The following is a 17,951-nucleotide window of genomic DNA, read 5'->3' as shown; positions in this document are numbered from 1 at the left end:
TATGGTAGAATGCTGAGTAGAGAGTGTTGATTATTTTAGTGCTGCTGATAGAGTGTTGGGAAATTGAATGTTGGGCAGTATCGTTTTGGGTAGTGGAGTGGTGGGTAGAATACTACTAGTTACTAGCATGCTGGGAAATAGAGTGTTTGGTAGTAAAATATTGGGTAGCAGATTGTCGGGCAGAAGAGTGTAAAGTAGTAGTGTTTATTAGTACAGTGTTGGGTAATGGAGTATTGGATAGTGGAGTTTTGGGCTGTAAAGTGCTGGCAGTAGAGTGTTGGGTAATGTAGTACTGGATAGTGGAGTTTTGGGCAGTAGTGTGTTGGGCAATAGAGTGTTGGGTAGTAGCATGTTAAGCAGAAGAGTGTTGGCTAGTATAGTGTAAGGTTGTAAAGTGTTGGGCAGTAGAGTGCTTGGCAATACAGTGTTGAGTAGTAGACTGGAAGATAGTAAGTGTTGGGTAGTAAAGTGTGTTTATACTGAAAAACAAATGGGCTTCAGTTCAGATGGGTAGTAGAATGTAGTAGGTAGTGGAGTATTGGGCAGTAGAGTGTAGGGTAGTAGAGTGTTGGACAGTGGGGTATTAGGTAGTAGAGTATTGAGTAGTTGAATGCTGGTTAGTATTGTGTTAAACAGTAGAGTGTTGGGTAGTAAACTATAAGATGATAGAATGTTGGGCATTTTTGATGTGTTACATAGTGTATTACTGAGTGCTGCAGTGAATGGTGTGGTATTGTGTAGTCGTAACTGATGTAGTGTAGTGTTCAGTAGTGTAGCACAGAGGGGTGTAATGCAGTGTAGTGTTCAGTAGCAAAGTACTGAATGGTGTAGTGTAGTATTCAGTAGTGTAGTACTGAGTCGTGTAGTGTATAGCAGTGTAATAGTGAGTGATGTAGTGTATAGCAGTGTAGTAGTGAGTGATGTAGTGTAGTGTATAGCAGTGTAGTAGTGAGTGATATAGTGTGGTGTAGTCTACAGTGGTGTAGCACTGAGTGCTATATCGTAGTGTTCTGTAATATACTACTGAATGATGTAGTGTAGTGTAATTCTGAGTGATATAGTGTAGTGTTCAGTAGTGTAGTATTAAGCAATGTAGTGTAGCATAGTGTACAGCAGTGCAGTATTGAGTGATGTAGTGTAGTGTAGTGTTCAGTAGTGTAGTGTTCAGTAGTGTAATACTCAGTGGTGTAGTGTAGCATAGTGTTCAGCAGTGTAGTACTGAGCGATGTAATGTACTGTAGTGTATAGCAGTGTAGTACTGAGTGATGTAGTGTAGCGTAGTATTCAGTAGTGTAGCACTAAGTGATGTAGTGTATTGTAGTGTTCAGTAGCATAGTACTGAGTGGTATTGTGCAGTGAAGTGTATAGTAGTGTAGTACTGAGTGATGTAGTGTAGCATAGTGTTCAGTAGTGTAGTACTGAGTGATGTAGTGTAGCATAGTGTTCAGCAGTGTAATAAGTGATGTGGTGTAGCATTGTGTTCAGCAGTGTAGCACTGAGTGATGTAGTGTATTGTAGTGCTCAGTAATGTAGTACTGAGTGATGTAGTGTAGCATAGTGTCCAGTAATGTGGTACTGAGTGATTTAATGTAGTATAGTGTTCAGTAGTGTAGTCTCAGGTGATGTAGTATAGTGTAGTGTCCAGTAGTGTAGTATTGGGTGATGTAGTGTAGCATAGTGTCCAGTAGTGATGTACTGTAGGGTAGTGTAGTGTAGTACTGAGTGATTTAGTGTAGTGTAGTGTTCAGTAGTGTAACACTGAGTGATGTAGCGTAGTGTTCAGTAGTGTAGTACCGAATGATGTAGTGTAGTGTAGTGTTCAGTACTGAGTGATGTAGTGTAGTGTTCAGTAGTGTAGTACTGGGTGATGTAGTGTAGCATAGTGTCCAGCAGTGTAACACTGAGTGATTTAGTGTAGTGTAGTGTTCAGTAGTGTAGTACTGGGTGATGTAGTGCAGTGTAGTGTTCAGTAGTGTAGTACTGAGTGATGTAGTGCAGTGTAGTGTTCAGTAGTGTAGTACTGAGTGATGTAGTGTAGTGTGGTGGTCAGTAGTGTAGTACTGGGTGATGTAGTGCAGTGTAGTGTCCAGTAGTGATGTACTGTAGGATTCAGTAGAGTAGTACTGAGTGATGTAGTGTAGTGTTTAGTAGTGTAGTACTGGGCGATGTAGTGTAGCATAGTGTCCAGTAGTGTAACACTGAGTGATGTAGTGTTCAGTAGTGTAGTACTGAGTGATGTAGTGTAGTGTGGTGTTCAGTAGTGTAGTACTGGGTGATGTAGTGCAGTGTAGTGTCCAGTAGTGATGTACTGTAGGGTTCAGTAGAGTAGTACTGAGTGATGTAGTGTAGTGTTTAGTAGTGTAGTACTGGGTGATGTAGTGTAGCATAGTGTCCAGTAGTGTAACACTGAGTGATGTAGTGTTCAGTAGTGTAGTACTGAGTGATGTAGTGTAGTGTGGTGTTCAGTAGTGTAGTACTGAGTGATGTAGTGCAGTGTAGTGTCCAGTAGTAATGTACTGTAGGGTTCAGTAGAGTAGTACTGAGTGATGTAGTGTAGTGTGGTGTTCAGTAGTGTAGTACTGGGTGATGTAGTGCAGTGTAGTGTCCAGTAGTGATGTACTGTAGGGTTCAGTAGAGTAGTACTGAGTGATGTAGTGTAGTGTTTAGTAGTGTAGTACTGGGTGATGTAGTGTAGCATAGTGTCCAGTAGTGTAACACTGAATGATGTAGTGTTCAGTAGTGTAATACTGAATGATTTAGTGTAGTGTAGTGTAGTGTGGTGTTCAGTAGTGTAGTACTGGGTGATGTAGTGTAGCATAGTGTCCAGTAGTGTAACACTGAGTGATTTAGTGTAGTTTAGTGTTCAGTAGTGTAGTACTGGGTGATTTAGTGTAGTTTAGTGTTCAGTAGTGTAGTACTGGGTGATGTAGTGCAGTGTAGTGTTCAGTAGTGAAGTACTGAGTGATGTAGTGTAGTGTGGTGTTCAGTAGTGTAGTACTGGGTGATGTAGTGGAGCATAGTGTCCAGTAGTGTAACACTGAGTGATGTAGTGTCCAGTAGTGTAGTACTGGGTGATGTAGTATAGCATAGTGTCCAGTAGTGTAACACTGAGTGAAGTTGTGTTGGGTAATGTAGTACTGAGTGATGTAGTGTAGTGTAGTGTTCAGTAGTGTAGTACTGGGTGATGTAGTGTAGGTTTCAGTAGTGTAGTACTGAGTGATGTAGTGTAGTTTAGCGTTCAATAGTGTAGTACTGAATGATGTAGTGTAGAGTAGGGTTCAGTAGTGTAGTACTGAGTCATGTAGTGTAGTGTAGTGTTAAGCAGTGTAGTACTGGGTGATGTGTAGTGTAGTGTTTAGTAGTGTCTTACTGAGTGATGTAGTGTAGTGTAGTGTTTAGTAGTGTAGTACTGAGTGATATAGTGTAGTGTAGTGTTCAGTAGTGTAGTACTGAGTCATGTAGTGTAGTGTAGTGTTAAGCAGTGTAGTACTGGGTGATGTGTAGTGTAGTGTTTAGTAGTGTCTTACTGAGTGATGTAGTGTAGTGTAGTGTTTAGTAGTGTAGTACTGAGTGATATAGTGTAGTGTAGTGTTCAGTAGTGTAGCTGCGCAGTGAAGTTGCTGTCCAAGGTGCTGAATCACGTGGAGAAGTTATCAGTCCCGGAGGACACCAGAGACCCTGCGAGCCCGTTTTAGAAAACTCACCTCACCTTAAAATAATCTCAGAGCGAGCCTGCCCGCGTGGCCCTCTCTCTCTCTCTCTCTCTCTCTCTCTCTCTCTCCCTCTTTCCTCTCTCTTTCTTTTTCTGTCTTTTGCGGGCTGCGTTTGCTGCATCTGCATCAATAGTTGTTTTTTTTTTCTCCTACATTTCTCCTGCATCCTTTGCAGCCACAAAGCAGCGTCCTTGACACGCGGGGAGAGAGACGGATTACTCAGCCGCGCGCTCGCTGCCGGTTCCTGCGTTTGCTCGACTAAAAGCCACTCTGGCCGTGATGATGATGATGAGGATGACGATGGTAACGATGAGGATGGCGATGAGCAGCGAACAGCAAGTCAAAGCAGCGTTGCACTGCCCGGAGTGCATTCGTCTCGACTTGCGCGCCGCCGAGTGCCGGGAGCGCGCGGTTACCGCAGACTCCGGCCAGTGAGATGGGTTTGGGCTTTCTTGTGTTTTTCTTTTCTTTTCTTTTTCCTCTCTCTCTCTCTCTCTCTCTCTCTCTCTCTCTCTCTCGGCATGCACTATGTCTCACCGCTGGTGGTCGTGGTCGCCTCCGATCGCTCTCCACAGAGACACTGCAGCATATGCGCTCCTTTCCTCAGGAAGAGCCTCGCAATCCTCATTGATTTCCGCTGGCTCCACTTTCCTCGATGCATGCACGCGACGAAAAGAAAGGAAAACAAAGGCGAAGAAAAACCGGAAGCGCTTTTTTCCCCCTCTTGCCGCTTCGTCCTCCGCGAGCTTTAGCTGGAAGCTCTCACGCTAACACGGTAAATCAAGCACCACCGAGAGGCTGGTGGGGGGGTCGTGGTGGGATTGGTGGGTTTGGGGGGGCTCCGTGCACCTCCATCTCTCCATCCGGTGCGTTTCGGTTCTCTTTTCTTTGTGTTTGTCTTTCTTTCCTTTTCTTTCTCTCCAGCCTGGTCAGCTGCACGCGCAAGGACGACAGGGTGAGTCGTCGCGCGCACCGGTACCCATCGCCTCCTCCGGTGTTTGCTGGCAGAGTGAGACTGCAGGGGGGGGTTGTAAGGGGTGGGAGGGAGGGGGGTAAAGTGGCAGGACGGCCTCTGGTGATGATGAGCTAATGCTGGGCCACGCGGGCAGGACGAGCTGAAGCCCTGTGGGCGCGAGACCTCACGGGGAAACCGAGCAAAGGCAGGACGCGGTTAAAAGAGACACGAGAGGAAGTTCAGCGTCAGAACTTTCAGAGCGTTCATCAGCATCAGCATCAGCATCACCATTACCCTCTTCATCATCGTTGTCATTTTCAGACTTTATCATCATCATCATCATCATCATCATCTTTTTTACCCACATTAAAGCATATGCAAACTGTATAAATTCAAAATGAAACTCTATAAGGCGTTAAATAAAATTGTATAAACTGAAAATGAAACTATATAACTTAAAACAAAATTGTATAAATGTTGAAGGAAATTGTATAACTCAAAATAAAATTGTATAAAGTTAAAATGAAACTATATAAGCCCAAAATAAAACTGTATAAACCTAAAATCAATATGTATAAGCTCAGAATGAAACTGTATAAACTTAAAATGAAACTATATAACTCAAAACAAAATTGTATAAATGTTGAAGGAAATTGTATAACTCAGAATGAAACTGTATAAACTTAAAATGAAACTATATAAGCCCAAAACGAAACTGTTTAAACTTAAAATGAAACTATATAAGCCCAAAATGAAACTGTTTAAACTTAAAATGAAACTATATAAGCCCAAAATGAAACTGTTTAAACTTAAAATGAAACTATATAAGCCCAAAACGAAACTGTTTAAACTTAAAATGAAACTATATAAGCCCAAAATGAAACTGTTTAAACTTAAAATGAAACTATATAAGCCCAAAATGAAACTGTTTAAACTTAAAATGAAACTATTTAAGCCCAAAATGAAACTGTTTAAACTTAAAATGAAACTATATAAGCCCAAAATGAAACTGTATTATTCAAAATGAAATTGTATAAACTTATAATGAAACTGTATAAACTCAAAGTTAGGTACAGAATAAAAACATGTATGTATGCACAAGTAAATGAACACATCTGATCATCTTCCTCATCATCATCATCATCATCAGCTGTATTTGTAATGAATATAACAGCAAACACAAACTATAAACTTATTTATATATAATATTTAAGTGTACATATATTTCATTATTGTAATTAGGTTTTTTGTTTATTATTCTTTGTCATTGCTTATTTCTGTCATTTTCATTTGATCATTTTTACCTGTCTTAATGAATCTTTTATTTTTTTTTATTATTTTACTCACTAATTTTAGTTGATCATTTTGATTTGATAGTGTTATTTGCTTTAATTGTTTAAACTCACGATTTTACTTTCTTTTTGTATTCTACTTCTTTTACTTCATTGCTGCATTTTATCACATTTTATCACAGAGCTACAGTCATGTGCAAAAGTTTGAACACCCCTTCATGCCATAACTTTTGCACTTTTGCATAAATCTGTTTTTCCCCCAATATGTTCAATTCGGCAAACATACAGTAATTGTGCAGTAAACTGTGCAGAAGTGTGTCTCTGTAGAGGATGTGTAACTTATTCACACTTAGAAAATCATCAAAGCATGGAATTTGACCAGGGGTGCCCAAACTTTTGCATTTACCTGTATATTTGCCATCATATTCATTGTATTCTTTTCAATCGTTTGTTTTGTTAACAGAGCTCGGCTACGTTATAAACGAGGGTCTCTCTCTGTACTAGAGTTTAAATAAAGGCTGAATAAATAACAGCATGTCAGCTCAACTGTAAAGGCTGGAAATGATTTCTTATTTAGCTGCTGGTCATTTACAGGTAAAAGCTGAAAAGCTCCGCAGCCTGATGACGAAATGCACATTATTTTTTAATGAAAAACACTGGAAACTGAGAAGACAACAAATGGACTGAACTATTCAAGTCTTCCTCTGTTGAATAGTCTTCGTATCCCCTCATTAAAACTTCTTTCTCTTTATTTTCAGGCCTGGATGACGTTAGTGCTGCTTTCATCAGGAAAGCCTGTGATGTCATCACTACCTTACAGTCAATGACAATTTCAATGTCTACTGTACAGCACTGGGAAAAAAAAGTTGCCATCATCAGTGGTGACAGTAGGGGGCGCTATCAGCTAGATCTTAACTCTGCACACTGAGAGAGAGAGAGAGAGAGAGAGAGAGAGAGAGAGAGAGGGAGAGAGAGGTGTTGATTTAATTCAATAAAGAAGACTTCTGCTCAAACATTTTCCATGCCAGTTTCTATCAGCAGGTTAGTGCGGAAGATAATAACACTGTCAGCAGCAGCAGCTGCAGTAACACCACCACCACCAACAACAACAACAGCAACAACAACAACAACAACAACAACAACAAGAAAGCATCCACTGGCCCAACATGGTCCTTATATAGAACCGTGAACACTCTAGAAATCATTTGCATGATTAAAGTGTTCTTTGCATTAGAAAAGGTGCTATACTGGATGGGTCTTCAAGGGTTCTTTTGTAAAGAATGTGGTTCTATATGGAACCGTAAACACTCTAAGAACCATTTGCATCATTAAAGGTTCTTTGCATTGGAGAAGGTGCTGTACACTCTTAAAAAAGATGGTTCTTCAACGGTTCTTTAGTAAAGAAAATGGTTCTATATAGAACCATGAACACTCTAAGAACCATTTCCACGATTAAAGAGTTCTTTGCATTGGAGAAGGTGCTGTACATTCTTAAAAAAATATGGTTCTTCTAGGGTTCTTTAGTAAAGAAAGTGGTTCTATATGGAACTGTCAACGCTCTAAGAACCATTTGCATGATTAAAGCGTTCTTTGCATTGAAGAAGGTGCCGTACACTCTTAAAAAAGATGGTTCTTCAAGGGTTCGTTAGTAAAGAAAATTGTTCTATTTGCATGGCTAAAGGGTTCTTTGCATTATGAAATAGTTCTTCAGATTAATAGAGAATGTGTTGTTTGTGGTTCTATATAGAATCCTTTTGAAAATGGTTCAATACAGTACCAAAAAGGGTTCTGCTATTCTTATCATGTCAAGCCTGTAGCAACAGAAGAACCTTGGTGCTGTATATATATATATATATATATATACATATATATACACTGTACTTCTACAATTACAAACTGTAGTTCATCTTCTCTGCATACTTTGTGGTGGGTGGGTGGTAGTGGATCATTCTCAGCACTGCAGTAACACTGATGAGGTGGTGGTGTGTTAGTGTGTGTTGTGCTGGTACGAGTGGATCAGACACAGCAGTGCTGCGGGAGTTTTTAAACACTGTGTCCACTCACTGTCCACTCTATTAGACACTCCTACCTTGTCGGTCCACCTTGTAGATGTAAAATCAGAGACGACAGCTCATCTGCTGCTGCACAGTTTGTGTTGGTCATCCTCCAGTCCTTCATCAGTGGTCACAGGATGCTGCCCACAGGACGCTGTTGTCAGGATATTTTTGTTGGTGGAATATTCTCAGTCCAGCAGCGACACTGAGGTGTTTAAAAACTCCAGCAGCACTGCTGTGTCTGATCCACTCAGACCAGCGCAACACACACTAACACACCACCACCTCATCAGTGTTACTGCAGTGCTGAGAATGATCCATCACCCAAATAATACCTGCTCTGTGGGGGTCCTGTGGAGGTCCTGACCACTGAAGAACAAGGTAATAAAGTCTGCAGAGAAACAGATGGACTACAGTCTGTAACTGTACAACTACTAATAAAAAGCCTGGAGACGAGATGGGATGTGTGGAGGTGCTGAGATGAACCCTTGAGGGGACCACCCCAGTGGCAAGAGGGGAACTGCCCCAGTGACAGTTTAGTACATTTATTTCTGAGTGTGTATTGATGTAGGACCATGATGTTTTGTGGAAGCACTTTAAACTTATTCATATGTCAAATATGGCTCTTCAAGAAACCATCCACTGAAACGTTCTTCAGCCAGTCAAAAGTGGTTCTATTACGGTTTCCCTCAGAAGAGCCCTTTTTCTTTATTTTAATGGTGTAGGAAACAATGTAAAGAAGCAGAGTTAAAAGGGAATTTAACTGAATGTTTCAAATCAAATTAAGATGTAAACAAAGTCAGAATTGTTCACAGTGGTGGTGATGGGAACCAGACGTCCCTCACAGAAAGTTATTATATGAAATGGTTATTAATACACAATCTGATGCCTGTTTGTTTTACTATACTTCTGTAACTGCATTTTGACCTAAAATGTACTTTTTAAAACACAATCATGGTAAAATCCCCAAAGACAACAGATTTTTTTCAGATTTTCCACTGTTTTACCATATCAACATTACATATAAACCCAGAAGACACGTTTAGGTTCACTGGTGGTTTTGGATAGTAAATAAAATGTCTGTATTTGTGTTGTAGTCATGGTAACCCCTGGTTCCTATCACCACCACTATAAAGAGTCTCTACAATGAACTATTTCACATCAAACCACTCTGAATGACTTTAATGGATTAAAATACATTTTAGACCAAAAGCTTGTCTCAAAAGTATCATAAAACAGTGTCTTAGGCATCGGGCAGCACATTCATAACCATTTCATGTAATAACTTTCTGTTAGGGAGCTTTTAGAGGTGGACGTCTGGTTCCTATCACCACCACTGTGAACAATTCTGACTTTGAGGTCTGACTTTCTAGAGAATTTTCTCTAGAATGGAGCATTTCACTTCTAAAATCAGTGAATGTGGACATTCTGGTCACAGCCTCTGTGTTTGTCCAGTTATTGGCTTTGTCCCTTCTGTTCTTGAGGCTTTAAGTCTGACCAGGACCTGTGAGGGCTCAGAGTGTCCTGTTTCTGTTTTTGTTCTCTCGAGGCCCTTTTAGCCAATCTATATCAGAGCAGACTTCTCAGAGGAGTTTTAACCTAAAGCCACCGCAAGATCAGGATATTTAAGCTTCTCTTCAGTGACGGAAGAAGACAGAAAGATGACAGAGTGGAAATATTCAGTCATACGGACTGTAATTCTGCACTTAAAAAAAAGCACACAAAAAATGAACCAACTGGGTTTTTGGACTTCCAAAATGAACATATTTTGACATTGAATACATGAATTGTGCTGTCTTTAAGTAACTGGTTTAGGTAAAACAGACAAAAATTTATGAAAGGATGAAAATTGTCTGTTTATGAAAAATGAATCATTTGTACTGAATGGCTGTTCTGACTGGAAATGGGATAAATGATGGCCTCTGAAGGCCTCTGACGTTTGTACAGTACTGCAAATAAAATGAAATAATTACACAAGTTTTATTATTTCGACAGTTACCCAGGTTCGGGTTTTGCACTTCTAATGTTTTTCCATTTGTTCTGAAGTCAGTCAATTGTCTTCTACTCCTTTATAATGCTATAATGGAACCCAGTGAACCCGCAGATTCAAAACACTGTTTATAAACAGGCTTATAGGAAGATGTTATTATATTATAGCCACAACATAGAGTATATGTAGACACGGGAAACTATATATGGCAAACAAATCAAGAAGAGAGGAGAAGAGAAGAGAAGAGAAGAGAAGAGAAGAGAAGAGAAGAGAAGACAAAAGAGGAGAAGAGATGGTAATTACTAAATAAAAGTCCCATTAATAACTGAACAGTAAGCCTGACGTTTAACCATTTAAACTCAGAAGTCTGTATGTGGGCTTACATTTGAGTTCACTGCTCTCACAACTACAGAAATTACAGAGTAGTTAATGAATTATTCATAGAAGTTATGGAACAATAAGCATTGAATAACTTAATAACATCAATAATGTAGTTTAGTTGTTGGTTAGCAATTTTAATCCAAGAAGTGTCCACAAATGGAAATGCTGCTTACGTTTCCCGTGTGGTTGTGTGTGTAGAGAGGAGAGGAGAGGAGAGGAGAGGTGTGGCAGTGAGCTGTGTGCGGGGGCAGGTAGAGGACAGGTACAGGGCGGGATAGGATGAAGCACATTGTGCTGCACAGAGGATCATTTCCTGCTAACAAGGCAAAGTTTCCTCTAACCCTGTCACTGCATCCCAAGCGCATTTACAGGACAACCAGTGATGACTTCTTCAAAAGTGTAAATGTATTTGTCCACCTACAAAGGCTGCTTTCTACATTTTGCATGGATCAAAAACTGCTGATCAGTGTTTCCAGACCGTCAGAAGCAAGAACACTGTACAGGTACGTCTTAGTCCCCCAAAGGTACAAGCAGATTGACTGAACCCTCAAAGGTAGAACAAGCAACAGACTGTATACTTCAAACAAGTTTTAAATGTACACTGCATTCACTTTTTCATATTTGGCATATTTGTCCCTTTTCAACTTTTTGAAATTAAATTATGATGACTAAACCGCAGATCATCACCTGTTTTAGTAGGGCATTAGCCTTTCATGTAATTTTTTCAACCTCCAGTAAAAATGAATTATTACACACGAGAACTGATTTTGCATATGCAACAATTCAAATGTCAGTATTGAGAGATGAATCAAAGCCATTTTTCAATAATAATTTCAAAATTTAGCACATTTTCAAATTTAAATCATGCTGGAAAAAACTTCACATTGAAATAAACTGGAGTAAGTCATGAATTCGTATTAGTGAGACTGTAAAACAGTATAAAAATACAAAAATAGAATTCCTTTGATGTTAGAATTATATTTTTTTACATTTCTAGCATTTATAACATTTCTATTATATCAAGCAACTGTGGGTTAAAAGCTAAAATGGCTTGAGTTTTCCATATAAAACACAACTGTCCCTTTAAAATGAAATGAAATCCAGCCAAAAATGTAAAGTGTGCTAAATTCAGTAAAAGTATTCAGTAAAAATAACAATAATAATAATAATTAAAATTGCAACCAGCAGTGTTTGTTTTGGTCATAAACAATTTCAGTACCTTGCAGTCGGCAGCAAAGTGAGCATCTATTTGAATCGTCATCCAACTCGTAAAGTTTTTCTAGAGCTTCTCCATCACTTCAACATAGCGGCAGCCATAAAACAGCATGTACGGCGTGTTTAAACAATATTTTGAGTAGATGTTTGAGTATGATGTGCTATTTGATCATGATATTGCTAAATACAGGCTGATCCTTGAGCCACTGCAGGGTTAAGTGGTTCTGTACAAGAATTGATCCAACCGCACACTTTTATATTATTATTGGTGCTATAGTTACAGTGATTATCAGACAATACAATATCTTTATCAATACAATACAATATCTTTATTTCATGCCGGTGGCAACTCAAAGTGCTTTACAGATGGGTGATAAAGTTTAGAAGTAAAAGAAGAAACTATGAGTATTAATTTAAAATCACCAAATTACCATCAAATTAAAAAGATAAAGACATAAAGAGACATAGAATTGTAATTAAATGCTAATTTAAGAGATGCATTTTTAAATGTTTCTTAACCCCTTAAATTTTGCATTTAAGGGGTATTGAAGTTTGCACTGAAGTCCCTGTAGTTACTGAAAAATAAGCCTTTGTATGTAATAATCCTGAGATTTTACGGGGTTAAAAGTGTTTACACTGAGCTTTACTGTCTGATAAAAGGTTAAAGAGATGTTGATTATCTCCCATAATTAAATTTGAATCTTACTAATATAGATTTTATTACATAATTATATTTTGCCTCAGAATATATTCTTTACATGTAATACTTCTTCGGGTTGTGTGTCTCTGTGGGGCCTGTGACATGCTCCTCGAGAAGGACACTGTGATATGAGGTAAGGACTTGTTTATGTCCCTCTCCAGTCTGTCCTACCAGGCATGGCGGCGGCCTGTGGCTCAGGAGCTGGGATTGAAAAGTGACCGTTCGGGAATCTTCGCGGCCTCGTGACTGAGCGCGACTCTTGCTTACGTCATTAAGATGCGCATGAGTGACGCTACCTTTGTTGACCTGGTCTCACTAATGACACTGTGTTCAGTTGGTTTCTGAGCGAGTCTGCGTTATAGCAGTTTTGATTTGTAATGATGAATCAGCAACTGTATAATGACTGTCTAATTTACATATGATTTGCATAAAGATATAACTGCTTTGACCCAGTCTGTGTTAGGGGGGAGACACCTGTGGGTGCTCTCACCCCCACCTCTCTCTCTCTCTCTCTCTCTCTCTCTCTCTCTCTCTCTCTCTCTCTCTCTCTCTCTTTCTGTTTTCTCTTTATCTCTCTCTCTCTCCCTCTCTCTCTCTCTCTCTCTTTGTTTCTGTTTTCTCTTTATCTCTCTCTCTTTCTCTCTCCCTCTCTCTCTCTTTCTTTCTGTTTTCTCTTTATCTCTCTCTCTCTTTCTCTCTCCCTCTCTCTCTCTTTCTTTCTGTTTTCTCTTTCTCTGTCTCTCCATCTTCCTCTCTGCTCTCTCTCTCTCTCTCTTTCTGTTTTCTCTCTCTCTCTCACTCTCTCTCTCTCCTCCTTTATAGATTTTTAGCCTGCTGATTTTCTTCAAGCTGTTGTTTTAGTTAAACCTTTGCGTGTGAGGTGATGTGTGTTTGTGTGAACATGTTGACCTGTTGAGATTATTTTTGTCCCTTTAATTTGATCCTAAACATTTTTCTTGCTCAACGTAATAATCTGTTTTACTTTTGGAATTCAATGCGTCGTCTTTTCTTTTTAGCTTATTGGGGTATGTTACACTGCAGAAGTCATGAACGGGTGTTTTTCATCCATTTATTAATTTACATCATCATCATGCTGGTGTAAATAACTCAACAAGGTGGAACTGAATTCCACAGTTTAGAAGCAGATTAACTGAAAGAGTCTCCACGTTTTCTGTATTTTATGGAAGGTGTTTGCAGAGATCAGTATCTGCAGATAAGACACTGATCATATGCTGGAACATAGTTAGACAGACACTCTGTGATGTAAGCACAGCTTTAAGGTCATTTAGAGCCTTAAAAACTACTAACAGAACTTTAACCCTTTAAAATCCCAATCCCTTATCATTCAGTACTTCAGTACAAACTGGCTGAGCTATTTTTAGGCTATAGGAGTGTGTAATAAAACTTTGGGCGCACCGGTGAGCCCTGGCCATTTAATGGGTTAAAATCTATCCTGAAAGATCCGGGCAGTCAGTGCAGTTTCTAAATGGGCCTGATATGAGTTCTGTTTTGTTGTTGTTCGGATCTGTGCTGCTGTGTTTTGTCCGAGTTGTAGAGGATGGACTCAGTAAGAAGAGCATTAGAGCAATCAGCTCTGCTTGTACAAACGCATGAAACAGTTTCTCTGCGTTGCTGAGATAGAAAAGGCTGAACTTCAGCGATATTTCTTAAATGGTATTTCATAAATGATAATGAAAGCGACATTGTCACAGTCACCATCCACCTTTAAAATAAACAAAGCACTAAGCAACCAACTATTTAACTTGGGTGTTAAAGCTTTTAAAAAGCCTTTATACTCCTACTTTTTACACTTTTACAAGTGCTTCGTTACTGTGATTGGTCATTTTTCCTGACCTTAAACAGTTAAAGTTGTGTGAACTCTATGAGGTACACTGCACTGCAAAAAATGGTCTCTTGTCAAGTGGAATGATCTTAAATTCAGTCAATATATCTAATATTTCCCATTTTGAGATGGTTGTGCTCTGATTATAAGATTATCTTGCTTATTTCTAGACATTTTACTTGTTTTAGGCAAATTTATCAAGTGAAATTATCTCTTTATACTGGCAGATCATTTTACTGATTTCATTTCTTAAAACAAGCACAAAATCTGCCACTATAGTGGGATAAATTTACTTAATAAAGTCACCCAGAACAAGTAAAAATGTCTAGTAATAAGTTAAATAATCTTAAATTAAGCTTACAACAATCTCAACAGGAGAAATATTAGATTTATTGACTATATTTAAGATCATTTTACTTGACAAGGCAACATTTTTTGCAGTGTACTTCCTAGTAGCGTTAGCATTAGCTCCACAGAAGCTAAGGGTTTGCCTAATTGGCTAAACAATACAGAAAGATACTTGGATACTTAGCTGTGTCATCACTGCAACATGAGAGCAGGACTATATTGCTGACGTCGGAACAAAACCTCATATCTCTGAAATTATAATTTTACAGGAGAAGGAAAAAACACACTCTACTTTTAATGTAAGTCAATGGAACCAGACTTTCTTCCATGTCATTTTGGGCCATTTGTTTGGGTTCATTCATCATGAAATTCACACACAATATAAAGGACAACAGGCATTTTCAAATTATGACAAAAACTGAAAAATGATAAAAATGGAGATACGAGGTTTTGCAGCGATTTGAACCTGTGCAGTTCAGATACACTACAGGACTAGAGATGGGGTACTTTGCATGTTTAAGACACAAATTCTCCAGCAGCTGTGCTGTAAACATGAAAATGCTAATCTTGAGAAAGCACCAGTCTCTATGTATCAACAGTATGTGTCCATCAAATCATTAGGAACCACACATGCCTTGCTTTTCTCCTCCTTTTCATGAAGTCTGCACACATTTTTAAGGGCTGTGCAAATAAACCTGCCTCTGAGTTCATGCGAGGTGGTAAAACCTGATGAAAGTTATGCCTGTACCCTGTATTTACTCAGCGGAGTTCAAGTTCTGTACGTGTGCATAATGCATCTGTGATACATAATGCATGGAGGGGTTAGTGGCACTGCAACGTGAAAATGAAACGTCACTTGTAGGAAGGAATGAGAGAGGGAGAGAGTGATGGGATCCGATGCGAAGATGGGGGGATGATGAAAGAGCGAGACGCTAGCCGTGACGGCTGGAGAAAGAGCGCGCGGCCTTTAGGAGAAAACGAGTAAACAGAAAAGATGTGGAGGTCAGCAGGAAGAGGCCAGGCCTAATGAAGCTGTGGAGACGGAGTGAGAGGAGAGTGACTAAACACAGTAAATCTCTCTCTCTCTCTCCCTCTATCTCTCTCTCTCTGCTGACAAAGGAGCCAGTCTATCATTCATGTTATTCTATCGCATCAATTTACAGCAGACACTAATACAGAGAGATGTATGATGGAGTCATGGAGATTTTGTATTCAGCTCTTTGTGTCAGGATGGCAGCATTTACAGGTGCTGGAACAGGAGACCACGGAAAACCCCACAAAGACATGAACACAAACGAGTCTGTTTTTGTTTCTGTCAGTTTTCAGAACGAAAAATGTCCTGAAAACTACAGAAAAACAATTCTAGCCTACAGGACCAACAAAATATTCCTGACTTTGTAAAGCGCTTTTTATGAAAACTCAATATATCATTTTTAATATTTAGTACACATTAAAAAGCTATTTGTTTTTGGTTCCTGAGGTTAAGATTAAGTGTTAGATTTACATACCATTACATATATGTACTTACTGTATATATGTAATGCATATGAAACAACAGATTAATAATAATAATAATAATAATAATAACAATAAATCTGGGATATATAGACATATGAAATACACTATATTATTGTTGTTACATGTAATTAAAAAGCATATATATATATATACAAGTAATATATGTTACACAATAAATATATACAAAATATGGGACACACTTTATTACATATAGGCACATCTAATAGGTATGGAATGTAATTTTATCATGTTTAGGTGCTTACACATACACAATATATATTGGTCATTCTATTATTACATATATTCACATTATTTTTTATATATTATATACTATATATTATTATATACATATTTTATACATATTGTGAATATATATGGGCGTATTATATATAGATACTTATGTTCATACAATACTTGTAGGCCTTATGTTTGACCTCACATCCTGACAAGGAATCAAAACAAAGGTGTGTTTAGCGCCCTGTATGCACACTATATGCAGCACTTATAACCGGCTCCTCTCTTAGAATATGGATGCAAATGGGAAGCAGCACCGAACGACACATTGATCTCTCACAAGCACACAAAAAGTGGACACCCAGCACTTTTCCAGCAGAGCACCTGGCTCGAGCCTTTAGCCCAACAGTGCAGAGATTCTCCTCTGCAGAACGCTCTCCAGTCCTCCGTATGCAGTTACATACATAAACACTTTCCCCCAAATTCAGACCAGAACGCTGCACAGTGAGCCCTGAGTTGGTGATGTGAATAAAGCATGCGCTGTGTTCTCGCTACAGTACGGGTGAGAGGCACATGACAGAGCGGAGAGGCATGTGTGAGTGTTTCCTGATGCTGATCATGCTGTGCCTATAGATCCTGTAGATCCTAATATGCTCAACTACAGCAGAAGGCAGTAAAAGCCTCTCCGAGAGCCATGTGGGGAGCGAGTGAGGCGTTTCCGGTTTGTGCACTGCTGCAGTGAGCATCAAACCCTGCAGCCCTCCAGCCCCCGGCCGCCCCGGCACACCACAGCAAAAGAGGAGTAGAAGAAAAAGAAGAAGAAGAAGAAAAAGAAGAAGAAGAAGAGTTTCTTACCGGTTCCTTTCTCCATGCTGCTCCGCGTTTGGGATGGAGAGAGAGAGAGCGAGAGAGAGAGAGAGGGAGGGAGAGAGAGCAGCACTGAGGCAGGAGAGAGAAAGAGGAGCTACTGATGTAGGAGCATGTGGCAGAGTTTATATTCTACAGTAAGGGAGGGGGAGAGAGAGGGAGAGGAGGGGTAAAAAGAAAAATAAAGAAAGGGAGGGAGAGAGAAGGAAGAAAGAGGAGGAGAGGGGTGGAAGAGGGAGAGGGGAAGAGGAGGAAGAGAGAGATAAAGAGGTGACAAATAGAACGAAGTAGAGAGGGAGAAGAAGGAGAGTGAGGGAGAGAGTGAGGGGAAAGAGGGAGAGAGATAGAGATGTGGCAGAGAGAGATAAACAGAAAGAAAGAAAGAAAGAAAGAAAGAAAGAAAAAGACAGACAGGCAGAGAGAGAGGAAAGAGGAAAAGAGAGATAAAGAGGTGACAGAGAGAGAGGTAAAGAGAGAGAAAGAGTGAGAGAGAGACAGAGAGAGAGAGAGAGAGAAAGAGAGAGGTAATAAGAGAGAGACCAGAGAGAGACAGAGAGAGAGAGGTAATAAGAGAGAGACCAGAGAGAGACAGCGAGAGAAAAACATACTGCAAGTTCACAGGAGAACAACAAACAACGCCTGCAGAGCTGAATTAGGCCAATTTCCACTACTGCTCAAAATCCAAAAAAGAACCATTAAATATTGGCTACATCTAAAACACAGTGACCCCCATTCTTATCACTACAAAGCCCTGCAATGCCAAGAGCTGAGCAAAAAGAAGAGTCTCTTCACACAGCTGGTCCTGGCGCTGAGTTCACTAACACACACTAACACTGTTACC

The 17,951-nt window shown here is 39.5% G+C and overlaps 1 protein-coding gene across 2 annotated transcripts in view; it reads right to left on the bottom strand.

The window, feature by feature from the left end:
• fgf12a (fibroblast growth factor 12a) overlaps positions 1-17,272 on the bottom strand; it is an 84,825-nt gene extending 67,553 nt beyond the window's left edge. The window contains exon 1 of one of the 2 annotated variants that reach the window (XM_036555919.1): positions 17,099-17,272. In XM_036555919.1, the coding sequence (XP_036411812.1) occupies positions 17,099-17,114 (16 nt within the window). In that variant the 5' untranslated portion in view covers positions 17,115-17,272. Of the gene's footprint in view, positions 1-4,250; positions 4,344-17,098 lie in introns of those variants that run through there. The other variant, XM_036555918.1, reaches the window with a different exon arrangement.
• Positions 17,273-17,951: the final 679 nt, after the last annotated feature.

Source organism: Colossoma macropomum, unplaced genomic scaffold, assembly GCF_904425465.1.
Source record: "Colossoma macropomum unplaced genomic scaffold, Colossoma_macropomum, whole genome shotgun sequence".
Lineage (NCBI taxonomy): Eukaryota > Metazoa > Chordata > Actinopteri > Characiformes > Serrasalmidae > Colossoma > Colossoma macropomum.
This window is presented reverse-complemented; position numbering and strand designations above follow the sequence as displayed.